Genomic DNA, 26,162 nt, shown 5'->3' with positions numbered 1-26,162 from the left:
ACCGGCTTTTCCAAACCCATTGGTGATGATGGATTTTTTCCCACTGCTTTTAACGATTGCTTTTAGCTTGAAAGCTGCGTCATATTGTGGGGGGGGGGGGGGGGGGGGGGGGGGTCACGTGCACGTTTTGTCTAAAGGCACCAAAGGATTGTGGGATGCGGCTGGGCATGGGTGTTTCTTTTATTGCACCATGACTTACGGTAAGTGTCTAACAACTGAAACGAGGTCCATGCTGTTTGGCTGCTTGAGTGTGTAACAAAGTAATCACGCTTTATGCTGGACATAGAATTATGCGGGCAGTCTCCCCTCTGAGACTGCTGGAGTGCACCTGGCGGCTGATAAATAAAAGCAAAAATTAGCCGCATCATTAAATAAGCCGCAGGGTCAAAAGTTGGTCACAAAAGTAGCGGCTTATAGCCAGGAAAATACGGTAAATGCGCGTTTTGAGCTTTTGCGTTCAAACCTCTTGCATTCATGTGTAGCTACAGACGTTTTTACAATTGTTTTTAGACTCTACTTACAAAGCATGCGGTAAACGTGGTTAAACTTTGACCAATCAGGGACTTGGATTTGGTAGTGACGTATGGATGGCATCCCTCTTAATTCATGGAAGTGCCAACTGTTTAAAAATTGATCGTGGAGGAGAAATTATTAAGTGCCACGATTTTCATATATCACAATTGAGCTGTGAAAGAACCTTGGAGAAATATTCACAAGATTTGCACTACTTCGACATTTAGTACAAAGCCTCTTCCAAATGAAGTGTTGGACATGTACTAGTAAACAGCAGCAAAAGAAAAGGAAGAAGACGCCCCTCCCCTACTTGTCCAGTGTGAATGCTATGGGCTAAATGTCAGACAAATGTGGCATGTGTATGTAGCTTGATACACAGTGCATTTGGTGTAAACGCAGCTTTGGAGTAAATCTATAAAGCGACGCCTGAAAGTCATCTATAGACTTTATCAAACTAACCTCAATCAAAACTGAGGTGTCTCACTGAAAGATAACCTTAAAAAAGGCAGATTATTGTGCAAAATTATCAACTTACTTCCTGCTTCGGTGGCCTCTGCTTCGGTCATGGTTCCCATGGCGATGCCGCCTCGACTTTTTGCCTTCTTCCTCACCTTCACCCCCTGTTCTTTGAGATCTGTGTCTTTTGCACTGTTCCCCATCTTTGGCTCGACTGTGGTGCTGCTTGGACCTCCTGGACTCGTTCCTTTCTCCACCTTCACTGCAGTGAGGTGAAGCACTGCGCACCTGCTTCCCTTCCCTGTTCCTGCGCCGCTCTTGCCCTCTTTGCCCCTCAGCGCTACCCGCCACATTACCCAGAGATGTGCAGCTGAAGCCGTGCTCCATGCGGGTCTCCATAAGCGTGCACATCTCTCTGCTGTCTGCTACAGCAGCTTTCTGGTGGTGATGGTGGTGAAAGTGATGGTGGCGGTTTCCCCGGCGACAGTGCCCAATGTCTTGGTGCCGGTACTGCAAGTCCAGAGGCAGCTCGCCAGGTTGAGTCTTGTTGGTGTTGTTGTTTCGATTGTCCTGTGGGTTGACCACCAGTGGCCTGTCCAGGTGGGTTTTCATGTCAGCACGCCCTTTTTGTGGATAGGACACCTAAGTACGAAAATACGGTGACAGTTTTGAACCTAATATCATTGTTTAATGGGCTTGTTTCATTACTTTGTTTTTTTAAAATCAACAATTCAAAGGCAGCGTCAGATCTCTATTGTTCTCTTTTCCAATGAAAAAAATGCTATGAAAAAAATAACTTATTTGTGAGGAATAAAATATGCTGGACGGCCAAGAAGCTCTCTGACCCGCTCTGCAACGGGCAGTGAAAGGGGGGTGGGACTGGTTCACACCAATGGTCCCACCCAAAACTTAGAGACGATTTTCGAATGAATGACTGCTGCTCTGAAGAAACTATGTCCCAGATAACAACACAGGTTTTTTGATTTTGGCTAAAAATTGCATACAGTGGAAATTACAAATTACAGTGGACAAAAAGGTTATTTAGTAAGCCACCAAATTTGCGAATTCTCCCAATTAAAAAGATGAGAGAGGTCTGTAATGTTCATCATGGGTTATGAGAGACATGAGAGACAAAATGACAAAAACATAAATCCAGAAAATCACATTGTCTGATTTTTAAATAATATTTTTTGAAATTATGAGGGATAATAAGTATTTGGTCAATAACAAAAGTTCAACTCAATACTTTGTAATATATCCTTTGTTGGCAATGATAGCAGTCAAACGCTTTACAAACTTTTGCTGGTATTTTGGCCCATTCCCCATATAGATCTCCTCTAGAGCAGTGATGTTTTGGGGGTGTTACTGGGCAACACAGGCTTTCAACTCCCTCCAAAGATTTTCAATGGGGTTGAGATCTGGCGGGCCACTCCAGGACCTTAAAATTCTTCTTACGAAGCCACTCCTTTGTTACCCGGGCAGTTTGTTTGGGATTGTTGTCATGCTGAAAGAACCAACCACTTTTCATCTTCAATGGCCTTGCTGATGGAAGGAGGTTTTCATTCAAAATCTGACCATACATTTCCCCATTGATTATTTTCTTTACACCAATCAGTCATCCTGGTCCCTCTATTGAAAAACAGCCCCAAACCATGATATTTCCACCCCCATGCTTTATATGGTATGGTGTTCTTTGAATGCAACTCAGCATTCTTTCTTCTCCAAACACGGGTAAAGTTATTACTAAAAGTTATATTTTGGTTTTATCTGACCATAGAACATTCTCCCAATCCTCTTCTGGATCGTCCAAAGGCTCTCTAGCAGACTTTAGACAGGCCTGCACATGTACTGGCTTTAGCAGGGGGACACATCTGGCACTGTAGAATTTAAATCCCTGGCAGCATAGTGTGTTACTGATGGTAGCCTTTGTTACTTTGGTCCCTGCTCTCTGCAGGTCATTCACTAGGTCCTCTTGTGTAGTTCTAGGATTTTTGCTTACCGTTCTTGTGATCATTTTGACTCCACGGGTTGAGACCTTGCGGGGAGCCCCAGATGGAGGGAGATTATCAGTGGTCTTGTATGTTTTCCATTTTCTAATAATTGCTCCCACTGTTGATTTCTTCACATCAAGCTGCTTACCTTTTGCAGAGTCAATCTTCCCAGGCTGGTGCAGGTCAACAATTTGGTTTCTGGTGTCCTCAGAAAGCTCTTTGGTCGCGACTACAGTGGAGTGTGACTGTTTGAGGTTGTGGTCAGATGTCTTTTTTATATAACAAGTTCAAACAGGTCTCATTAATACAGGTAACGGATGGAGGACAGAGGATCTTAGTTACAGGTCTGTGAGAGCCATAAAACTAGCTTGTTTGTAGATAATCATTTACTTATTTTCTACCATAATTTGCAAATAAATTCTGTAAAAATCAGACAATGTGATTTTCTGGATTCATTTCTCATTTTTGTTTCTCATAGTTGAAGTTTACCTATGATGGAAATTATAGGCCTCTCTTTTTAAGTGGGAGAAATTGCCCAATTGGTGGCTGACAAAATACTTTTTTGCCCCACTGTAATTCAGGCAAAAATTGAGGTTAAAGTTTCACATTTATGGTGACTCAGATTTAAAGCTTTATTGTTGTGTAAGCACCTTATAACATCAACCTTAAAGGCTGAAACGTGAAGCAGTGGAATTTTTTGTTTTTTGCTTGCATTTGATGCAACTGCAGCTTTCCCACTGTGACGAAAATATATGCAGACCAAACCTACTGTTTAATGCAAATGCTCAAGCCCCTTTTGCCAACTCCCCTCCCCAAGCTACAAGTATACACAGCTTAGCAAAGGCATATCATTTTGGCTCTTTGTGAATGACTAAAAATGTTGATGAGGTTTTTCTTGTTCAGAGCCACAAAATGACATAGCAGCAGTGTATTTACAGTTTGCCAAGCCATATCCAGTCGACTCTTGATGGTCTTTAGCTCATATGCTGGCTCCAGTTTTTAGGGAGCTGCCATGTTTGACTACATTTCTCAGCGTGGCCCACTTTCATAATTTATCTGTCTCCTGAGCGTGCGGCTACAAGACGCCCCATATATGGCAGTGCAGTGGTGAAACTTTTGAATGAGCTAAAAGGTTATAACATTCTTGCCCTAGGACATTTCCCAGATATACAGAAGCTATAGAGCATTTCAGAGCACTGCGCCAGTTGACTGTTTACATCTTTGTTAATTTGTAATTTGAGCATGGTTTATTCTCTGTGACATTAAAGGGAAATGTCCCAGAGGATGATGTCTTGTTCTAAAGCCTTAGTCACATGCACCCATACGGGGGCTGCGGGTTCTTGGGTCGTAGACATAAGTGGGCGCATCTGAAGGGGAGCGTAGGCGTGTCTCACAGTCCCCTTGAGTCTCGTACAGCCACCTTATGGGATGTTCTAAGTATAGGAGAGACGATAGTCATGTGTGTGGTAAGTGTATCATGAAGTTTTTGTAAGGATGATGTAAGTTCCAAGTACTTCATGCCTTTGTACGGTGTCCTTATGCTACACTGTAGTCATTAGTAAGGCGCAAGAAGTGACTCCTTGCGACCATATCCGTAGAAAAAAATGTTTGTTAACATTTGTCGTCTACGGGCTCACCAAGTGGTCTGTGATCTTGGTATTTCATGTGACCCCTAAAAATGATCAAGTTTGATCATTTTTTACCTGCAGAGAACCTGTATCTACCCGCAAGAGCAGTTGTAACCAAGGCATAAGATGGACAATGATGATAGTATTGTTGGTTAAGATAACCGACAATACCATTCTTCATGTGAATTAATTTTTCTTTACCTATGTATCAGGAGTAGACTGGATATATATACGTGTACATATATCTGTCTTGGGGGCAGAGGGCAGGATTTCTCACCTCTTCTCCCTCTCCTCCCACCTTCCAATCCTCTTGCTCCAGCTCGTTGTAGAGCGCCTCACGACTTGTCATCAGATTCTGTCGCCGAATCTCACTTGTTCTCTGCTCCCAGACAGACTTGTTAGCTTTATTGTTGTTCTTCTGCTGCTCCTTGCTATTGGGAGAAGGTTGATGGAATAGTTGTGAGGACAAAGAGCAATAAGGGGTGAGTGTCATAGAAATTAGAAGATTTTGGAACCAAGAACAGAGTTATACTGACAAGAAAGTGATAAAAAGGGGAGATACACAAATCAGAACATATTAACAGAAACAATGAAATTAAAAACATTTCAGCTTAATAGAACTATATAGGGTGCTTGCCATTTTATAGGTCTTTCAGTATCAACAATTCCAAAATACAGTGCCCTAGAAATTTCCCAGAGGTCTCTGTTAAAAACTAGTTTGCATCAATGCTCAATAAGATTATCTAATATAGACCACAATGCATCGCGTTAGAAAAATTTCTTAACATTTTTTTTTTACTTGTCCAGTCCAACAGCTGAGCAGACAGATGAGAACTGAAGGCCTCTTGTGTTGGACATATTTTACTTTTACAACATGGGGTTATGAATCTTCTAACACACCAGGTGTATATTTGAATAAACCTCTTTTGTAATTTATACTAAACTTTTTTCATATTAATTATATGTGTCACAGTTTTTGTTTGACCGGACAGAAAAGAAAAGGAGGGAAGAAGAGAGAGGGATGTTAGGGAGGGGGCGACAGGAGGGTGATTATGGAAGGGGGGGGGGGGGGGGCGTCATAAAGAACATGAAGCAACAGTTGCTGGATTTTTGAAATGGGGCCTGTCCACACACACACTCAAATGTTATTAACATACCTGTTGACACTAATAATGTTCACATTCAAACAAGTAAAATGGACATAATACAACTACCATCAACACACGCATACTTATGCATTCAGACTAACACCTGTGAAACATTTCATTCAGTCACGCAAGGTGAGATAGGTGGGAAAGGTGGGGACCACTACTACTTGCCAAGTAGCTCCTGTCTGAGGCACAATCTAATCGAATCAACCAATACTACTAAAATAATTATTTCAGAATTAAATAATTCAAATCAAAATTGGAAAATACCATATGGATCGAGGTACAATAGCCTCATGTAGGTTTAAAAATGACCAATTTCCAAAACAGTGGACAACACACATGTAATGTCAGCAAAAAATGACCAAACCATCATTACGGTCCAATGTGTGAAAACACTTTGAATTTTGCAAAGACATGACCATACAGTGTGGTAAAATGTTTTAATAATGTTCTGTTTGTATTATTTTGATGTGGAAAACAAAACTGGGCTGAACTTCATTAAACTAAAATGTGTATGGATTTGTAATTAATTCTTCTTTACGTGTTTGTACACACATCTAATTTACACTTAATTATACTGCAAAAAATTCAAGGAATCTAGAAAACTTCACCTGCACTGTTAAGTACCCAAGTATTTATCTCTAAATTACACTGGTTAAAGTTTTGGTTTGGCTGGATCTATCTTGTGTGTGTGGCACTAAACTTTGGAACGGGTTCAGTAATGACCTCAAACAATGTTCAAATTTCCAAATATTCAAGAAAATGTATAAAGAAACTCTGATTTCATGATATGAAGATAAGAAGAGTAAAGAATCAATAGGTGTTTGAACAATTCCAAATACATGTGTGAATTTAATAATGTTGAAATAATCAAAGCTCTTTTAATTACAATCAATGCGTATTACATTGTGTAGTGTGCAATACTGTTTACTGCTGTGTTTTAAATTACAGTCAATAAGCTATACATTTTCTTTACTTGATTTGCAATGTGGAGCAATTATTACTGGTTAAATGTGATAATGTGTTCTAATGATAATAAATGATTATTACATATCGGTTACCGATAGTTTATCTTCAGAAAACATTCATGATTTCAGTAATCAATCATTAATAGGCACTTGATATGGTAATTTGAAACAAATTTATCAGATCAGAACCGGATTACGAACACTATATAAAACTATCAAATAAATTAACTCAGTAGGGTTCGGATTATTTAAGCTTGCTTCAATTTTCAATTTTTCAATTTATTTGTTTGGAGGATAAGCCTCTTGAGATGTGTCATCTCGTTTTCAAGGGGGTCCTCAACATACAACAAAACAAGCAAATACCGACAGATACAGTTGAGCAAACTTTACATATGTCAAAACAAAGAAAAACTTAAAATTTACAAGACAACGAGCAGGCACACACACACACCAACACACACACACAAACATTGACATTTAATGCACCTACTAGCAATTACTTTAAGGTAAGGAAACAAAAATAATAAATAAAGCAGAAAAAAAATCAAATTAAATCAAAAAACAGTTACATGAGTGTTGGAGATGTAATAAACAGGCATTTTTAAATGCAAAGAATGAGGTTAAAGAGCGAATGGATGGAGGAAGATTGTTCCAGTCAGAGGGTGCCTTGTAATTAAATGAATATTTTACGATTTCTTTTTAACTCTTGGAACAACAAAAAAGATTTGATCTGCATGACGTAAATTATAAGAAGACTGAAAAGGAATTAGAGATTGTATGAGATGTTCTGGGTAGCTGAGGTTAATATATTTGAAAATGTACAATAGCTAGTGAAGTTGACGTCGGGAGGAGAGGGGAAGCCAGGACAGTTGCTGAAACATAAGACAGTGGTGAGTTCTAAACGGACAATGAAGAATAAACCTACACAAGCTATTATAAATAACATTCAGTGGTCGGAGGTTAGAGAGAGTAGTGTTTTGATAAATTATGTCACCATAATCTAGAGTCGGGATAATCAGATGTGAAATCATTTTCTTCCTGACTGAGACACTAAAACAATTGATTAATAGATAAAGTAATTTTAAACTATAAGAAATTTTGTGGACAATGGACTGTACATGGGCACTAAAAGAGAGTGAGGAGTCAAGCCACAAACCAATGTATTTGAATTTTTCTGCTGCTGAAATAGGTGACATGTCCAGGTAAGTTAAATTTATTTCACTTGCAGCTACAGGACGTAGTCTTTTTCGAAACAACATAAAATAGGATTTTGATTTGTTAAGTAGAAGCTCATTGGATTGTAACCACAATTGAACAGAATTAAAATCATGTTGAATTGAATGCTGAATGTCAACAATGTCAGATTTAGAAGAATAAATGACAGAGTCATCGGCATAGAGTTGAATATTGCTGTAGATGCATTTAGTTGGAAGGTCATTAATGAAAATATAAAATAAGAGGGGACCAAGTGAGGAACCTTGTGGAACACCTTTGTCTACGCTTAGAAAGTTGGAATAGCTGCCATTAAAAAGCACACACTGCTGACGATGGTGAAGGTATGAGTTGAACCAAAGGAGTGAGGATCTATCTAGGCCAATTGAATGAAGTTTGTCCAATAACAGATAATGATCTACCATATCAAAAGCTTTGGTAAGATCGATAAATAAGGCACCAGTTAACATGTTATTATCAAAACCAGAGAAAATATCATTGGTAAATTTTAACAAGGCTGAAGTTGTGGAGAAGTGCTTTTGAAAACCGGATTGGAAAGGATATAATATATTATTAAGTGTTAGGTATTCCGAAAGTTGATTAAAGATGATTTTTTCATATACTTTGACAATACTGTTGATGATTGAGATTAGTCTATAATTGCTCATGTCATTAGAATTTCCTCCTTTGTGAAGAGGTATAACTTTTGCACGTTTCCAAGCCAAAGGGACTTCAGACGTGCTAAAAGAGAGATTTAAAAGAGCAGCCAAGGGAAAACAAAGCACATGGGAAGCAAGTTTAATAAACTTTGCTTCAATACCATCTGGACCAGCGCTACTGGTGGAGGAAAGCTCATTTATGACCTGTTCCACATCAGTCGGATTGACCATTCTGAAGGAAAAGGTACTACCACTGGACATGTCAACACAATGAGAAATGGAGTGAGAAGGAGATTGAATAAGAGGTGATATTGAGAAATGCTGACAGAATGCCTCAGAGATACCAGCCGGATCATTTGTACACACATTGTTAATAAGGATATTAGTTGAAGCAGAATCAGTTTTCCCTAGTAGGTTGTTAATTTGCCTCCAGAATTGTTTTAGATTATTAGCATTGTTAGATAGACTATCTTTATAATAGTTCTATCTAGCATTTCTAGTTCTTGTAGTGCAGATATTTGTAAAGCGTTTGTAAGCATCCCGATCAGCAGTATCTTGAGTACGATGGAATTTCTACCAGGCTCAGACTAATCAGTTCTCCATTTACCCACGGCATCTGTTTACCTTTTACTCGGATCACAGTTGGTGGTGCATGTTTATCAATAACATTCAGTAACTCAGTAGAAAAATAGTCCCAAGCTTCATTTATGAAAGGAATTAAGTTAAGTCTAGCCCAATTAATATTAAGCAAATCCTTAATAAAGTTATCAATATTTAATGTTTTTGTTTGCCGAACTTTAACCAATTTTGGGGGAAGATGAGGAGTTTTAATTTTCCAAATGCAATATATAATACAGTGGTCACTGAAGCAATCTGATAAGACACCCGAGTCCTGGATTCTGTCTGGATGTGTTACTAGAATCCAGTCAATAAGAGATTTAGAATTAGTGCTAATTCTTGTAGTTTTAGATGTTAACTGTGAGAAGTTAGAGCTATTAAAAAGAGTACGTTCAGTAGCACATGACCGACATAACCAATTTATGTTAAAGTCTCCCAACAGAATCATTTCACTTTTACAACGCAAGGATGTAGCAGTAGAAAAACAATGTTTTTAACTGAGTCAGAGGGCGAATTAGGGGGGCTGTAAATATTACCAATTATCAAATGTTTATGATCATGCAAAATTAATTTAATAAACAGACCTTCAAAACACAATGATGCCACTTTAGGTTAAATGACATGTGACTGCATGTTTGAAGACACATAAGTAGCTACCCCACCTCCTCTTGAGCTTCTATCTGCTCTGTACAAAGTGTAATTGTCCAGACTAACGACACTGTCTGAGATATTAGAAGAAAGCCATGTTTCAGATATAGTGATGAAACTGGGTTTATTGTAGACAAGCCAGGCCTTTAATTGATCTATTTTTGGTAATAGACTCCTCATATTAACATGGATAATTTGAAGACCTTTAACCCATAATCCAGAGATGAGGAGAGAATAAACTGCAATAAGCAGTTTAATATATACATATAATAATATATATAATCTCATATAATGGGACTTCTTCCCATTCCTTTTCAAGCAATAAATCAAGCTCTATATTAATGATCCCTATATATTTAACTAAGCAAATGTGATTTAAGCGTGTCTTTGGTTTTCCCCCCTGCTTTTTTAATCTATGCATTTCATCCTTTCTATGATACGTTTGATAAATCTGTGTGAATTCGTTATTGTTTTGACTACAATACTTGAAATCAATCAATTAATCCTAGGTCAGTGAACTGGTTCGAATTGTTTAAAATGAACTAAAATCAAACGTGATAACTTCCACTTTTGGCTTCTCCCATCAGGGGTTGCCACAGCGAACAAGTCGCATGGTAAATTTGGCAATGTTTTACGCCGGATGCCCTTCCTGACGCAACCTTCTCAAACCGGGCTTGGAACCGGAAGGGGTAGAGAAGGGAACCCTAACCCTAAAATCAAACGTGATAACAAATCGGATAATTGTTCAAATGAATCGTTACACCCCTATTAGATAGTGAAAGGTAGGTTGTAGGTGAAAATCAAAACTTGAGCGCAAATCAGCCAGATTTTGATCTTTAAAGTCCCACTCCATTAATCTTTTGAACTACTTTAAAAGTGGTCTTTTAATTATAATTATGTTGTTTTTAGCCAATGTCAAAAAACTTTTCAAGGACATGGTTTCTGCAGAACGGCACTAGTTCATTAGAACTGAGCTGAAAAAATAAATAAATAAAAAGGAACTGAGCTGAGCAACTGTGTCCCCTCTTCCCCTCCCCATTGCTGAGAGTACTCTGCACGCAATGCAATTTTGACCCTAATTTTCATTAGAATATAAATGTCTTCCATCAGAGAAATGCCACAAGAACATATTAAAAACACAATTTTCATCGAAGTGGGGCTTTAAGTTATATTAAAAATCACCACAGTGACTAAAGAGGCTGTGGTTTCCTTGTAGTTCTGCTTTGATGTGTTCCATTGTCAACAGATCCGCTGCCAAAATTGTACACACTGTCCGCTTAAATATCTTCTTCACTGTGAAAAAACAAAATCAATTCACTTCTTTTATTCTGCAAACAATTGCCTGTTCTTTTAGCAGAACAATGAGGAAGTGGTGATTTGGCGTCTTTGTGAGTGTGTGCCTCTTGTGACTGTCAATCACAGCAGAGAAAGTTCTGAGAAAAACATTTCGCGGGAGAATGTCTTCTTCTTTTACAAGTGAATACAACTCTTAATATGTCTACAACTAAGAGTTCAATGATTTTAAAAAGATTGCAGCAGTAAATGTGTATCTGTGGGCTGTTTTGCACCCTTGACCCTCTCCCATCCACCTATCCCCACCAATCCATGTATGTTTTTCTGTGAGTGTACTTACGCTGCAATAGAAAGGTTGGCAGCAGAAAGCGGGCTGACCTCTGCCACCTCCTTAGCCTTCTGCATAGCTGTTTTCTGATTGGCTGCTTCTTCCTGTTCTTCCTCATCCTATTGAAGAAAAAAATGCATCCTGCTCTTAGTTTCAAAATTGATGCTCTGATCCAGATGCTTTCTGATGTGATGATTAAAGGTAACAAGAAAACAAATAAAACACATCAGTTTTCCTTGGTCTTTTTTATCCCCTTACAGTTTAACTGGAAATAGGTCAGGAAAGCAAAAAAAACAAAAAACAATGACCCACATGAAAGTTTTTAAAGTCCTCTTCTTCCTAACTAGGATGGCACAGGAGCCCAACTTATGCCTTAGTCACATGCACCTTTATGGGGAGGCTGACAGGTTTTTGGGTTATTCTGCCCCATAGAGGGTTGTAGAGAGGAGCATCTTAAGGGGACCGCAAGTGTATCTTGCTGTTCATTTGTAAGAAAAATGTAAGTTGAACATGGTAACACTTTATAAAGTGTTACCGAACATTATTATGATGTATGGGTGATGCTGTGGTACGGTGCCCTTACGCAGCAGCACTCCAAGGCTGAACCCTATCCCTCAGGGTTCTCCCTACCCTTCTTCCTTGAAATGTAATGGCATTTGAAGGGGTAGAGTTGTCCAAAGCAGTTTTTTTAAGAGCAAACCATTGCGGCGGAAGGATGCCAAGCCCTCCGCTGTGATGGTGTTCAGGGTCGCGCTGTGCCGTGGGTGTGCTCTGAGGCGCTTCTGACAAAAGTTTAAACTTAAATGTGAGTAGTGACTTTTTGTTTTAGCATGACCTTTTTAAAGTTATAAAACTGATGTTGTTATTTATTTTCGAGCGCTATCAGCTCCGGCTAATGTAGCTGAACCACAACTATTGATGACGTCATTGAGTGGGAATACCGTCCAAATTAGAAGACAGAATTTTTCATTAACTCTGCGTTTGGAGGGCTAAATGTAGGGTAGGGAGAAGCCGTAGGGGTAGGGGAATAATTCGGATTAGACCTATTTCTCAGTAAGGTGTGCATACTTGTTCCTTAGTGACTATGCGCAAATGCTGCCTGCACAGGGTATGCAAGATACGTAAGTGCCCATAGGATGCTCACACAAATTATGCTCTGATTGTCTAATTTTCCTCATTTCTAACAGATAGGTTACACGCAAGAGACCCAGGGGCTCTAGGGGCTCACCAAGTGATCTACAGCTTTGATATTTCCAGTGACTCCAGTACAAATTTGCCAATTTTTCAACTGCAGACAGCCTGCATCCATCCATAAAGGGAGCTGTGACTAAGACATTGGCTGTCTGAAGAAAGGCAAGATTCAGTCCAGACAAGACCATCCCCGGGTCACAGAAAAACAAAACACCACAACCGCTCTGCAGGGTATGTATTGAAATTTAATGCAACCATTACAGCCTCTTTATTTTAAAAATTTGTATAAAGTAACTTCTGAAGACAGGTCTGTAACACAGCTTTAGTCAAAACAAAGTCCGTATAAATACCTTGGTAAGCTCCTGGGCATTGGCCAGATTGTCGACGGCAATGGCCAAAAAGACATTGAGCAGAGTGTCTGTGTTGAAAAAAGTTAAGGAAATTACTGAAAGCAATACTGATAGCAGGCAAGAAGAAAAAAACTTTTTTTTTTAAATAAAAAAAACAAAAGAAAACACATCAAAGTTGAGAGAAATATAAAGATTAAAAAGTATTTGTTTTTTTAATTACTTTTAAAGGTATTTAAATCCTGAAAAGATTAGTATAAATTAGGTTTTTATGCCATTCATAACCTTTAATCCATTTATGCTGAACATGTTTGCAAACATGCATAAAAGGCAAAGCTGGGTAAATGTTAATGCAGGTGGGGAGGCAGGATACAGTTGCCGAAGAGCGTGAGGACAATGAAGAAGATGGAGAAGACCATTCCTTTGTCATTCACTCCTCCCTGGGACTCAATGCCGTCATACATGACAACATTCCAGTCTTCTCCTGTCAGGATCTACAGAGAGAAAGAAAGGGGGACAAGTCTTTAAGGAAGAAGAAAGCACCAACACTTGGGGAAAAATTAACCAATTATGGCTCAGGCTTCGATGAACATTTTAGTAGCATTTTAGTAAACCCAAATTGTTGCTTAAAATGTGAAAAATAAACAAAAAAACAATAGAAAGCTGATAAATATATGGCGGTGAGATGTATTAACTCAGTGATTTCAACTTATTATTAGTTCAAGTTTCATGAGGCAAAACATAGATATTTCCTACTTCTTTAAGAATAAGTTTGGATCACTTAACTGTCACCTGCCCTCTTTCTGTTGGCCTACTTTGACCTGGCCCAGGTGAACCAGGTCGGCTCAAATCCTGAAGGGAATTTTGAAGCTGGGGCATAGCAGCCAGCATGAGGAATGCGTGAGACTGGGATTTACAGTATGTGAGGCGAGGGAAGTCTCAGCTCCCTCATTTTTCCTTCTGTTCCTTTAAAGTCATTAGACGTTGCCTTCTGGAAGAACAGTTTGTGGATTTGTGTTTTTTTTAGTTGGTTTAGGCCAGGGGTGCCCATAATGTCCCAAATTGCAATCACAATGCCTTAATTTACATACAGAATGGCCAATCGAACATTCTCTGATACATACATGACTGCACAGTGCAGGTTTTCCTCCTCCTGTACTTCAGAAAGGTCATAAAAGTAGATGCTAAAGTGGCTAATGCTCATAAGTCAGTCACAAAAAAAAGACTGCGAACAGAACACACTAGGGGTGTAGGAAAAAATAGTTTGTGAAATATTGCAATATTTCATTTGGATGATATTGTCATGGAGCCTCTCCCCCTCCCCTCTCTGCTCTGCTTTCCTGATTGGACCCAGCTGTGGACACTCATCTCATCACCTGCCAGCCTACTTAAGAAGATCCAGCTCCAGCATTCGTTCGCCAGTTCGTTGCCCCTTATGGTCCTTAGCCTGGTCATCTGTTTTTACTCTATGCCCACGTGCTCAAGTTCTATGTTAACATCGCTTCTCTGCCTCGTCTACAAGATTAGTCTTTCCTCCTCAAGAGCAGTCTGATTCTCGCCTGCAATCCGAGCCTCCAGCCACGCCACGACTCCAGCCAAGTCAAGACCCCAAGCCACGCCAACATCTCAAGCCACACCACAACTCTAAGCCATTGCTCCTGGTCGCCACACCAGTATCATCTCGCCGTCGGACACTCTCCAATTTACTCACCCTCTGATCCTCGTCCAGGAATTTTTTTTTTACTTATTTGCCATCTAACTCTCCTGTTAAATTAAATTGTGTCTTAAAGAATGAATATCAATTTTTGAATATCAAAAACACATTTTATACTTTCATAATTTCATGTACTCATAGATTTTTAATGAGTGCATAACTTAATACCTCATACCTGAAACACTGTCATAATGGCTGCTGCAAAAGTATCAAAGTTAGTCGGCGGAGTTCCTCCTTCAAAGTTAAATCTGAAAAAAAAAATATGTATCACATTTGAAGTAATTCACCAGAATACAAAAACAGCACAGCCGGTCAGGAGAAATGGCCCTGAAGTTTGTGCTGATACTTACTGTCCGCCAAAAAGCTGCATCCCTAACAAGGCAAAGACCACGATGAAGAGGAAGAGGAGGAAAAGCAAACTGACAATGGATTTCATGGAGTTAAGCAGAGAAACCACCAGGTTTCGGAGAGGAGCCCAGTACCTGATGAAGACAAAGGTAAATGTAAGAGAAAAAAAAGATAAATGTATTAAAAAAAGACTTCATAGATAGAAAACACATGATGAAAAACACATTTTATTCTAAAGTCCTAGAAAAAAATAACTTTGCAGTTATTGTTCTATATTCAGGGAAATTAATTCACCATATTTTACTGCACTATAGGGCACATTAAAAGCCTTTAATTTTTTTTCTTTTTCCAAAAGTTCACTTTATAATCTGGAGTGGCTAATAAATGGATTCATTCCAGCTGTGTTTACTAATGTCAAAGCGATTTTGAGAGGTACACAGTGCTCTGTCAATATGTTGTCTGTTTTTTTAAGTGTTGCAAAAAAGGTTGGGAGTAGTTACAGTAACGTTTATTTAGTGATATGAGTGTAATTTTGCCAACGAGGTTGGGAGTTACAGATATTGTGAATACTCTAATATGACTAACATCTGGCCTCCTAAATACAAGTTCTAGAGTTACCGTGAACACAGTTAAAAAAAGTCTGACTGGCTGATGGACTTATCTCTGATTCTTTTGTCTTGCTTTGTGCGTCTTATAGTTTAGTGTGCCTCATGACAAAAGCTTGAAAATCCTTCACTAACAACGCCCCTTATAATCGAGTGCACCCTGTAGTGCGAAAAATACGATAAGAACAACTCGCTCTTAAAGAAGTGTTTTGGTGTTAAATCTCAGATATTTTTCATTCACTTAAGCAGAAAAACCTCAAAAGGTTTTTCAATCCATATGCTACCTAGTTTGTTTTTAAATATTCAAATTGTTTTAAACTTTATTTTAAAAGGAGATTACGTTTACTTAGGACTTACTAAGTCCTAAGAAGTCCTTAGTAAAAAGATATGAAGCTTTTCGAGCCTGACCACACCTGTTGCTAACTGGATGAGATGGTGAAAGTTCAGAGAAATTGAGTCTCACTTACTTGGTGACTTTGAAGATGCGCAGTAGTCTCAGAGCTCGCAGCACGCTGATACCAAATGATGCGCCTGGTTTTATGGTCGCCCACACCACCTCAAAGATACTACCCACAATTACCTGCAAACAAGACACAATCAAGACCATACCAGATAAAAATGTTAAACTTTTCAGATAAACTACCACAAGAAACATGTTTCATCACACCATTTCACAGCTTGGAGGCCCTTCCTTTACTGTGACCGCACTCACCACACAGTCGAAACAGTTGAATGACGAATGGAAATAAGGCTGGATGCCCAGACCATACATCTTGATCAGCATCTCAGTCATGAACAAGCCAAGGAAGAGGAACTCTGCATAGACTAGAGGAGGGAGGAGGAGTTAGGCGTTTGGGAAAGAAACCAGAACAAGGTGGTGTGAGAGCAGAGGTACATGATGGACCAGCATATGTGTAAACAGCTGAGTCATGTGTGAAAAGGTGTATGTGTTAGAGATAACATTGAAATTATAGTAACAACCAAAAACTTTTTACCCAAAATCAAACATTTTTGGTGATAGAGTATTTTCCTCACAATAAGGCACACCTTAAAGCAGGGGTGCTCAAACCCAGGCCTCGAGGGCCAGCCTGCTTCCAGAAACCCCGCCTTATCTGCCACTGATTACCTGGATCAGGTGTGTTTAGCCAAATAATGAGCTTCAATGGCAGGTTGGTTGGAAAACATGTAGGACACCAACCCTCCAGGCCTGGATTTGGGCAGTTGTGCTTTAAAGCCTTAAATTCTTTCAAAAAATAACAGTGTGCTTTATAATCCAGAGCTCTTTACAGATGGATTACTTGTGTGACTAATGTGTAGCAAGCCCGGACTGTGTTTTTTTTTTTTTACATGTTACTAACAAGTTTGACAGTTAGCATAGTGACAGTGACATTTGTTTAAGTGGTATTAGTTTGCTTTTTACATGTTGCAAATACGGTTATGAGTTATAGGTTTTGTGAAAACATGGCTAACATGTAGACATGTCAGACTAGGATTTTTCACATTAGTAACAAAGTTGGGAGTTTGCATGGTCACAGAAGTGTTGGTTTTAGAGGTTTCAGTCTGTTTTACGTGTTGCAAAGGTCGGGAGTTACAGCAGTGTGTTATACAGCTAGAGACGCTACGCCATCCTGTTACCATTGTCCAATGTTTGTGAAGATTGACACTATATTGAGAAGGGTGGTTAACAATGACACTGGCTTAACAGATATGGTAAAATGACAACAGCATGCTTAATTTTGGTCCGATTTTAAAAAGAAAAAACTATGATCATCACAAAAATAAGACCCAGGGCCAGATTTTGCAAGCCGCAGCCAGTTGCAACGCACCCCCGTGGGGGAACCCACCCGCTGCACCCAGCGGGGGTGGGAAAGGCCGTGCAGGTTGTCCCACAAATGGATTCCACCAAGCCTGTATCAGAAGGACTCAGTCACTCTATCCTAAGTAACGCATTGGTTACAGGAGTTGTGAATACGCTGAAGTGGCTAACTCGGCTAACCCCTCTAACGTGGCTAACGTGTAGCGTGTTACCAAAAAGTTCTAACGTTACTGTGAATGCAGTTAATGAAGTCTAACTGACTGACAGACTTATCTCTGACTCTTTGTCTTGCTTAATGCACCTTATATATGACATACAAAATGAACTACCGAATTCATTAATAGTGTGCCTTATAATGCAGAAAATATGGTAAATACAGATAAACAGTTCACAAAAATAACAAAGTGATTCTTACAAGACTTTGTTTAAAATGTTCTTTTTACAAAATTTCTATAATAAATGATAAAGGAGCTAGACTTATTTAACTCTTAAATCATGGTTTGGGCTGCACTGGGATTCACTTATCACATTTTCTTCCAGGACCTTTCAGGTGTTTGCTGTTTTTCACCTTTTGCCATATCCTTCAGAGGTTGCCACAGCTTTCACTAATTTGCACAGTTGGTTTGGCAAAGATTATTATGCTGGATGCCCTCCCTGACAACCATGTAATTTTATCCAGGCTGGGGACCTGCTCAGGGGGACCCAGACTTGGCCCCCTTTGTGGGTCTTGGCCAAGGACACACACTGGATGATTCCCATGGAAATCAAGCTCTGGTTTCCCATCTGCAACTCCTTCACTTAACCAACAGAGCTATCCAGCCTCACACCAGGACTTTACAGATGTTTAAGCCACAGAAAAAAGTTTGCAAGCAGACATTGTTATCTTCCAGAATCAGATGTCACCACTTTTTCAACTTTTAGCTTTTGTCAAAGCTGTATAATTTAGACATTTGGTGTCTTAATCTTTTTTTCTGTAAGGCAGTGATAACATCTTCTCCTAATTTTTCTTTAAACCTGATTATAAACAGCCAAAAACATTATCTGTAAATGCCCTAATTCTTTAAATAGAAATTCAGCTGGTGTGATTGAGCCAACATGTCCTTTCAAAACATTTTCCAAGCTATTTTAATCACTTTACAAAAACTTTACAGTTTGCACATTTGACTGCATTTAAAAAAAAAAGGACAAAAAAAGTTTTTGCATATGAGCCTCCAAAATGACCAAACTGATAAAGTCTTGTACTTGTTTGATTCTTGCAAAATAATAGTTTAGATGCTTTCCAGTTTTTTTTATTCATGACTGCTTAAGTAAGCAGTGAAATTACATAGGAACAATTTGGAGAACTGGAATTGTGTTTTTCTCATAATAAATCAGTGTCAGTGACCGACTTTGGCCTTTTTTTTTTTTAAGAATTTAAGGTAATAGCTGCTGTTTAGAAAATGTTACCTGGGATCATTTTGTTTGATATATGCAGTAGCTGCTGATTCTGCTTTTTGCCTCAAAATAACAGAATTTTAAAGGCCATCCACTGTTCTACTTCCTGTTAGATGTAGAATCATACAGAGTTTTTTAATGAAAGTCTGGAAATTATCCACAAAACGCTGGTCCTATATCCACCAGATAAGTGAGTAAAAGGTTCTTCTGCAAACATGCAGATGGTGACCCAGATGCATTTAGTGTGAATGCAGGTGTACTCACAAAGGAAGTCAGAGAGCATTTCAGGCTGGTCGTAATGCACCACAGCCACGCAGATAGTGTTGAGGCCCACCAGGCAGAGCACAGTCCAATAGAAGGCCTGCGTTTTCACCATCTTTCGGATAAAGAACCTCAGCCGTCGTTCTGTTTTACTGTAATTGGAGCCGTCCTTCCCATTCTTTATACTGGAGCGAGCAAAACCTGATGGGAACAACCAAGATATCCCATATTCACTCTATGACAAAGTTATAAATTATGTCAAAAGTCAATTTGGAAAGTTTAACTTTTTACATTTCTTGGACCTTTTTTTAAATTAATTTTTTCTGTTAAATTTACACAATTTTATTTTTTAAATGACATACGGTTAATCTTACTTATGTGCTTATGTTCCACATTTGACTGGAAATCCAAAAACAGTGCAATAATAATGTTTTTTTTAATATAATTTTACTGTGTAGGGAAATAGAAGAACTCTTGACACGAAGTTTCAATTATAATTCTGTTAATCTGTAGGCTCTCCCATCAGTTTCTTTTAACTTTTCTTCAGCTTAGTACTTTGAATAAGAGCTTTTAGTTTTCTTCATTATTTTATTTTTAAAAAAAATTAGGAAAGTAAAGTTACTTAAATAAAACCGTTGGCTGCTCTTTTAGTCTCTGGGATTTTGCAGAGGCTTAGGTAAATCAACAGCAGGAAAAAAAGTCAATTGATCCAGACTTTTAAAAAAAAAACATTTTAAAAATATCTTTATAAAGTTTTTTCCAATTAATGCCTTTTTTAGTTTATCAAGAGTTTGATGGATTTCAGTATTTTTATTCATTCATTCATCTTCTTCCGTTTTGTCCCTTTCGGAGTCACGGGGCTGCCGGAGCCTATCCACTTGTGGGCAAAGGCAGGGGGCACCCTGGACAGATTGCCAGTCTGTCACAGGGCCACATATCACACATACATTCACTCTCACACTGTAATAATATAGTATATTTATATTCTTACAAATACAGTTATCAATATGTAAAACTTAACCTAAGTGTCAATGATAATATGGCAGATGCAGGATCTGGAAATATTATAATATTGTGGATAGTTTTATGGGCAAGAAATATATCGTTTGTATAGATTTCTATGTTTTAAAATGGGTTAGAGTACATATTTTCAACAGTAGTTTCTGTTGTTTACATAAGCAACCTAAAAATTAAAAGATGTCTTGGGATCCCTGTGGATTTTCTTGTGCCCTATTCTGTTGTGCTATTTTGAAAATATGTTTAAAATCCAATTTCTTAATTGGAAAATTACAAATGCTAGTGACAAAGCCTCCTCGAAAGAATTTGTCATTTAAGTGCAAAGGTTCTGCAGTGCATTTAGGACTCGAGCCTCAAGTTGTCTGCTCCACACAATTACTAGAGGCTCTTCACATCTGGTTATTTGAAATCACTTATTGATCAAACAGGACTAGTCTTATGCCTTGATTATGATTTCTGAACTCATCTGCGGACTCTTTAAAAATAAATAACCAAAGTACTTCTGAAATGGGATTTTTTTTTAATCATAAAAAAGCCATATTACGTTATCAAAGGTTTGTGGTTTAGTGACTTCAAACATTGTTTTTTTTAAGACCAACTCAAATCTCCAACAGTCTTTTGTGATTTATGCCTGGAGCAGGTTTCTTCTTACCCACTGCATCTCCCATGTTGTCCTCTCCTTCCTCCTGGTTCAACAGCTCTGTCTTGTTGTTTCTGGTTTTGATGGTTGGCCTTCGCTTCGTTCCTGTCAGGACAGAAATACAAGAGTTCATCAGCCTATCAATTAGGTATTGTTCACTTGCTGTCCCCGTCAGTCGCAAGTGCCCATTTCCTAAACATTATGTTTACAAGTTAAGTCTTTGCATTGTAAATGAATTTTTGAGAACTGTCTTACAGTGCAAAGCAGTTATGACAGTGTTTTTAAGGTGTTTCAAACCATCGTGTCTTACAAATTGTATCTAACAGGCGTTCTTTGAAGACCCACTCTGATGAAAATCACATTTTTGTTGTTTATAAAAATGACAGTGGAATTTTTCTCATGATGTAGGACATATTTAAAGATATATATGTTTAAAATTGCACTTCTGAGTATTTCTTAATTCAAATTGTTTTGAGCCAGAAGCAAAAACAATAAGTTCAAAAAAGCTTGTAGTTGTTACGCAGAAGCTACCATTGACGGACCAAAACTCCCTGTTCCGCTCCATTCTAATGCAGATGACTTGCAGATGATTAGATCGTTTCTATCTTCTTTTTCCTCATCTGAACTGGCATCTGCCTATATGCCTGGAAAGCTCCAGTATTGTTTACTATTTTGGATGCACCTGTAATATAGGTTAGAGGCTGTAAGCTAGTGGAAGAGAGTGTAAACCGATTAATGACAGGAAGTGTGGCAGGCTTACTCTGCTGCAACAGTCCTGCCCACAACTCAAAGGTGAATTTCTAATGAACAACAAAATAAAAAATATATATTTTTTTTAATTTAGCCTAAAACAGCATGATAATAATAATTACAATATCACTCAGAACACTTTTAACCCTATAGCGATATAATTTTTTATGAAATTCTGATACTTTGGGCAACTTGGTTTTTGCTCACAACAATGTTTGTTTAAGATAAAAAAAAGAAAAAAAGCACGTTATTACTCACTGTCTCACATTTGATCCACACATTTTAACGTGGTGTAACTGTATTATAAAGAGTTAATTATTAATAAATTCTATTAATTCAGCAAATATTGAAACTACTCAACTATTGTTCATTAAAAAAATGAACAATAAATGAGTACTTATTATTCTCAATTTAAAGTTTATTAGGTAAACTTTTCCCACCAAAAGTGGGATTATTATTGAAACAGAGATTTTAAAATGAGCATGAAAAGCCTTTCCATTGCTTCAAGTGGAATGATGATGATCTACAGGACAGAAAACATGGATCAAGTCATATCTAAATAAGTATTTAAGGAATTTTTTGATTATTCTAATGAGATAAGAGTCTCAGAAATGTGGGAATCAAATATGATATAAATGGTTATATAAGGTTAAAATAGCCGGGTCTTGTAATGGGTCTTTAACTCTATTGGAAGTCTCCAAACCATATAGAGTATAAAATATGCCAGGTTACCATCAAAGTTTCCGGTTGTATTGTCCTCAGCCAGAATCACCTCCTCTGTATGAATAAAGTAACACAGTGTTAGACGCCTGAACTGTGTGTGTCAGGAGGCGGGTGTGTGTGAGCTCACTGACCTGCTTTGCAGATCCACTCGAGGTATCCATTGAGCTCTCGCTCAATCTGTTGCTGTCGCCTCAGCTTCAGAAACTCACTCCTGTTTTCCACTCGCTCTCTCTCTTTGGCAAATTCACTGTGGGGGAGATTTATGGAACGTTCTATTTGGCTGTACTCGTTCTCGCTGGTGTGTGCAGACAGGCTGAGAAGCATACCCTGAGAGGACACCCAGCACCAGGTTGAGCATGAAGAAGGAGCCGATGATGATGAGAGGGATGTAGTACATCCAGTTCCAGGCACTTCCCTCCACATCGTTGCTCTGCAAGAAGCAGACACCCTCATTACCGACCATACAGCACAGTTATAACGTGTGTAATCTGTTGCTTTAGGGATAACAATGACATTTAGGGCTCCTAACATCGCTAAACTCCTGCAAAAGAGATCTGCAGTGGCCTATTTTTTTAAAGCAACAGCGTGACCTGGAAGAGGAGTGATAATACAATACTTTTGCAGTATCGTAAAAATAAAAACTGAAACTGCCCAACTGCTGTATCATCTGCCTTACTAAGCTCAATCATCATCCAAGAAAGTAGTTTAATTATGTTTCTATCCCTCTTGTGAAGCTACGTTTACACTAAGCGGCAACTTTCAATAAAAAAATCGATGTAAATATGTGTTAACATGCGGTCCGGGCTTCCAAAATCAAAACTCTCGCATTCACACTTAGCTATTCAAGTATTTAAGTCAATTTTTCGGGCTCCCGCATTCAAAGCTCTCAAGCTCTCCCTTTGCTACGCAGGTTCCTGCAACCATTTTCTGTCTCTGAACACAAAACAAACAAAAGTCAATTTTTGAACTTTTACACTTAAAACTCTCGCATCTCAATGCCTCAACTCAGGCATTGCAACGCAAGCTTCCTCAGCCATTTTATTGTTCTATGAACAAATTTTGAATTTGGTAGTGACACTTGGATGGCGTTCCTTTTAATTCACGAAAGTGCTGATTCTTTGAAAATTGATCATGGCGATGAAATTAATAACTTGGGTTTGCGCCTGACCAGAATGATATGATATCAAGTCTTTCACACGTTGCAATAAAGCTGTGAAAAGAAAAGCTTGAAGCAAGATTCAAGAGAAAGAAAAAGAATAAGAAGCCCCTCCTTGCTTGTCCAGTGTGAACACCATGGGCTAAATGCACGTTCAAGTAGGCATCTAGCGCGTTCTTGAACACAACTCAAATGCCCAGTGGCTTAAAGCTGCTATCAGCTGATTCTCTGCTGCCAGAGTATTCATGCTTTATTACTGTCCAGGACAATATAATCAGCTAGTTCTCTATTAAAATTTCATTGGTTTCCCCTGACTGCTTGTGTGAGCATGGAAGTCAGCCTACATCCATCAAAAAGGTTTTTAAATATAGTCTGAGATGGACCAGAATAGAGAGTTGAAGGGAGGGAGGCGCAGAGGGAGGGAGGGTGACTCCACAAGAGCAGGATGGAAGTGGCGAAACAGGAGGTCAGAGGAATAAAAGCGTATAAATAAATAAAAAATCCACAAACTCCTATCTTGTTGGTCAGAGGAAGTGGCTCAAGATAACGTACATAGTAGAGCATGTCTGTCCATCCTTCCATGGTAATGCACTGGAAGACGGTAAGCACTGCAAACAGGATGTTGTCAAATTGCGTGATGCCATTGTTTGGTCCAAGCCAGCCGCTAAGACATTTCGTGCCGTTAGGACACAAACGGGACGGCAGCTTTTCACCACAAGGTCGTTTATCCACTATCTCCTCTGATCAGAGGAAAAACAGAGAAAAAGATCATTAAAAAAACAAAAAAAGTTAAATGACCATCATCTTTCTAATAGGAGGCTCACATTAGTAACAAAATACGGGAACTACTGCATGTGTGGTGCAACTATATAATGACTGCAACAACATAATAACCACAAACATCTATGACACAAAATGTTAAGAATGTACTTTTTAAAATCAATGCAGAGTGGTGTGTGCCACTCTTTAGTGTGTTGTGAGTGTGATGGGTAACAACAACAGGCTTCCGTGGCATGGTCTCCTCACTTGTAATTTCATCATAGCAGGTTTTGTGGAATTTTCCCATGTAGAACTCAAGGCCGATAATGGCAAACATGAGGATAGCCACAAACAACAGCAGTCCTATCTGGAGCAGGGGGATCATGGCCTTCATAATGGACTTGAGCACCACCTGCAGGCCTGGAGGACAAAACACTCATGAAAACTTCAAAATACAAAGAAGGAGCGAGAAATATATCCAAGCCTTTTCATTAAATGAACTTTATAGGAGATTGTTTTATTTTAAACTATTTAAGACAACAAATGAGCAACCAATGAATTAAATGTTTGTAGCAGCTACTGCCTCTCCTCTGTGTCAACTATGACTCTATAGGTCTTTAAAGACTCTCATTCATCCAGATTCCATCATAGTAGTAAGTTTAAAGGTTGTCATCTGGACGTGGTTTTTAAAATGAAGACAGGCTTTGTCAATTTTCTCAATACGAATTGACAAAGCCTTTTAGATAAGAGGGGAAACGTCTTCAACTTTAAAAACCAAGTCCGGATGAAAACCTTTAAACCTATTACTATGATATTACTCTGTAGATTCAGAAACCTAACTCCTTAAAGACCCACTCCTAAAAGAAATGTGTTTGAACATGTTCTTGTGGCACTTTCTGATGATGGTGGACATATATAATGAAAATTATGCTTAAAATTGCATTTCTGAGAGGGCTATTTCTTTATTCAAATCGTTGTGAATCAGGACCAGAAGGAAAACATGCAGTTTTGGAGATTTAGAAAACACACTGAGTAGGCCACAGGCTCCATTCTGATGCATCTACTTGCAGACAACTAGATCCATGAACATCCATAGGTTATTTGCTTTTGGCTACAGAAAATCATGATTAAAAGAACACCAGGAGCGCTTTTTAAATAGATCAAAAGATGATCAGACTATAATTGAAGATTTCAATTTTTTTTAAATCAAGTTAAGTTTAAAAAAACTTTCCTTCAAGTATCTGCATAGAAGACAAAATATTGAAATTATACTTACTGGGAATTCCAGACACCAGTTTTAGAGGTCGCAGCACTCTGACAGCTCGAAGTGTCCTCAGATCAAGCTGAGATCCCACGGATGACAAGATCCTTCAAAGACACGGAAAAAAAAAATTTCTACTGAGCACATCTAGTTAAAGGTTTGAAAGCTTTAGTACACACAGCTTGTTAAAAAAATGGAGAGGTAAGGTTAAATTACATCATTTATTGTCTTTACTAACGTCCCTAACAAAAAAAAGTTGCTTAAGTCTTTCAAACAGTCCTACAGGGCAAAACAAAAATCAGCAACAGCAGATTTGAGGAGCATGTTTGCCCTTAAAACAGGTAGGTTTGTAAAAGAAAAATCCACCGCAAAAACCACCAAACATTGTTTGGTATTAAAGAGCCAAACAAAAGTGTTGGTTTCAGTGATGTAAAAGCCGTCACAGTTCTGTACAAACTTTATTTACACGGCAAAAACGGAATATTAAGAAAGTAAAAAGACTTTAGTTTTAGTAAAGTTGTCTTATTTTCTCTCTTGCAAAAAAATAATGTGATTAATATAATCTTAGTCTGAGAAAACATGTCAGAATTCTTGTTAGGACCGTGTTTCGTACCCCATTGAGAGACTTTTTTTTTTTGCTTATTTAAAGAAAATCTGCCAATGGGATAAAAATGT

At 38.4% G+C, this 26,162-nt stretch overlaps 1 protein-coding gene across 29 annotated transcripts in view; it reads right to left on the bottom strand.

Annotated features, from left to right (window-relative positions):
• cacna1ab (calcium channel, voltage-dependent, P/Q type, alpha 1A subunit, b) overlaps nucleotides 1-26,162 on the bottom strand; it is a 255,351-nt gene that overhangs the window by 78,473 nt on the left and 150,716 nt on the right. For all 29 annotated transcript variants that reach the window (XR_013653298.1, XM_078940252.1, XM_078940306.1 and 26 more), the window contains 17 exons: nucleotides 25,503-25,594; nucleotides 24,494-24,646; nucleotides 24,020-24,207; nucleotides 22,638-22,741; nucleotides 22,443-22,558; nucleotides 22,321-22,365; nucleotides 20,851-20,943; nucleotides 19,185-19,382; nucleotides 16,383-16,495; nucleotides 16,138-16,250; nucleotides 15,068-15,199; nucleotides 14,893-14,965; nucleotides 13,377-13,497; nucleotides 13,007-13,074; nucleotides 11,478-11,584; nucleotides 4,866-5,019; nucleotides 1,049-1,611 (listed from right to left, as the gene is read on the bottom strand). Coding sequence is in view for 28 of the 29 variants with exons in the window: in XM_078940252.1 (XP_078796378.1) it covers nucleotides 1,049-1,611; nucleotides 4,866-5,019; nucleotides 11,478-11,584; nucleotides 13,007-13,074; nucleotides 13,377-13,497; nucleotides 14,893-14,965; nucleotides 15,068-15,199; nucleotides 16,138-16,250; nucleotides 16,383-16,495; nucleotides 19,185-19,382; nucleotides 20,851-20,943; nucleotides 22,321-22,365; nucleotides 22,443-22,558; nucleotides 22,638-22,741; nucleotides 24,020-24,207; nucleotides 24,494-24,646; nucleotides 25,503-25,594 (2,433 nt within the window). In the remaining variant the exon portion in view is untranslated. The remainder of the gene's footprint in view (nucleotides 1-1,048; nucleotides 1,612-4,865; nucleotides 5,020-11,477; nucleotides 11,585-13,006; nucleotides 13,075-13,376; nucleotides 13,498-14,892; nucleotides 14,966-15,067; nucleotides 15,200-16,137; nucleotides 16,251-16,382; nucleotides 16,496-19,184; nucleotides 19,383-20,850; nucleotides 20,944-22,320; nucleotides 22,366-22,442; nucleotides 22,559-22,637; nucleotides 22,742-24,019; nucleotides 24,208-24,493; nucleotides 24,647-25,502; nucleotides 25,595-26,162) is intronic.

This window comes from Oryzias latipes, chromosome 1 (assembly GCF_053564925.1).
Source record: "Oryzias latipes strain Hd-rR chromosome 1, Olatipes_Hd-rR_3.1".
Lineage (NCBI taxonomy): Eukaryota > Metazoa > Chordata > Actinopteri > Beloniformes > Adrianichthyidae > Oryzias > Oryzias latipes.
This window is presented reverse-complemented; position numbering and strand designations above follow the sequence as displayed.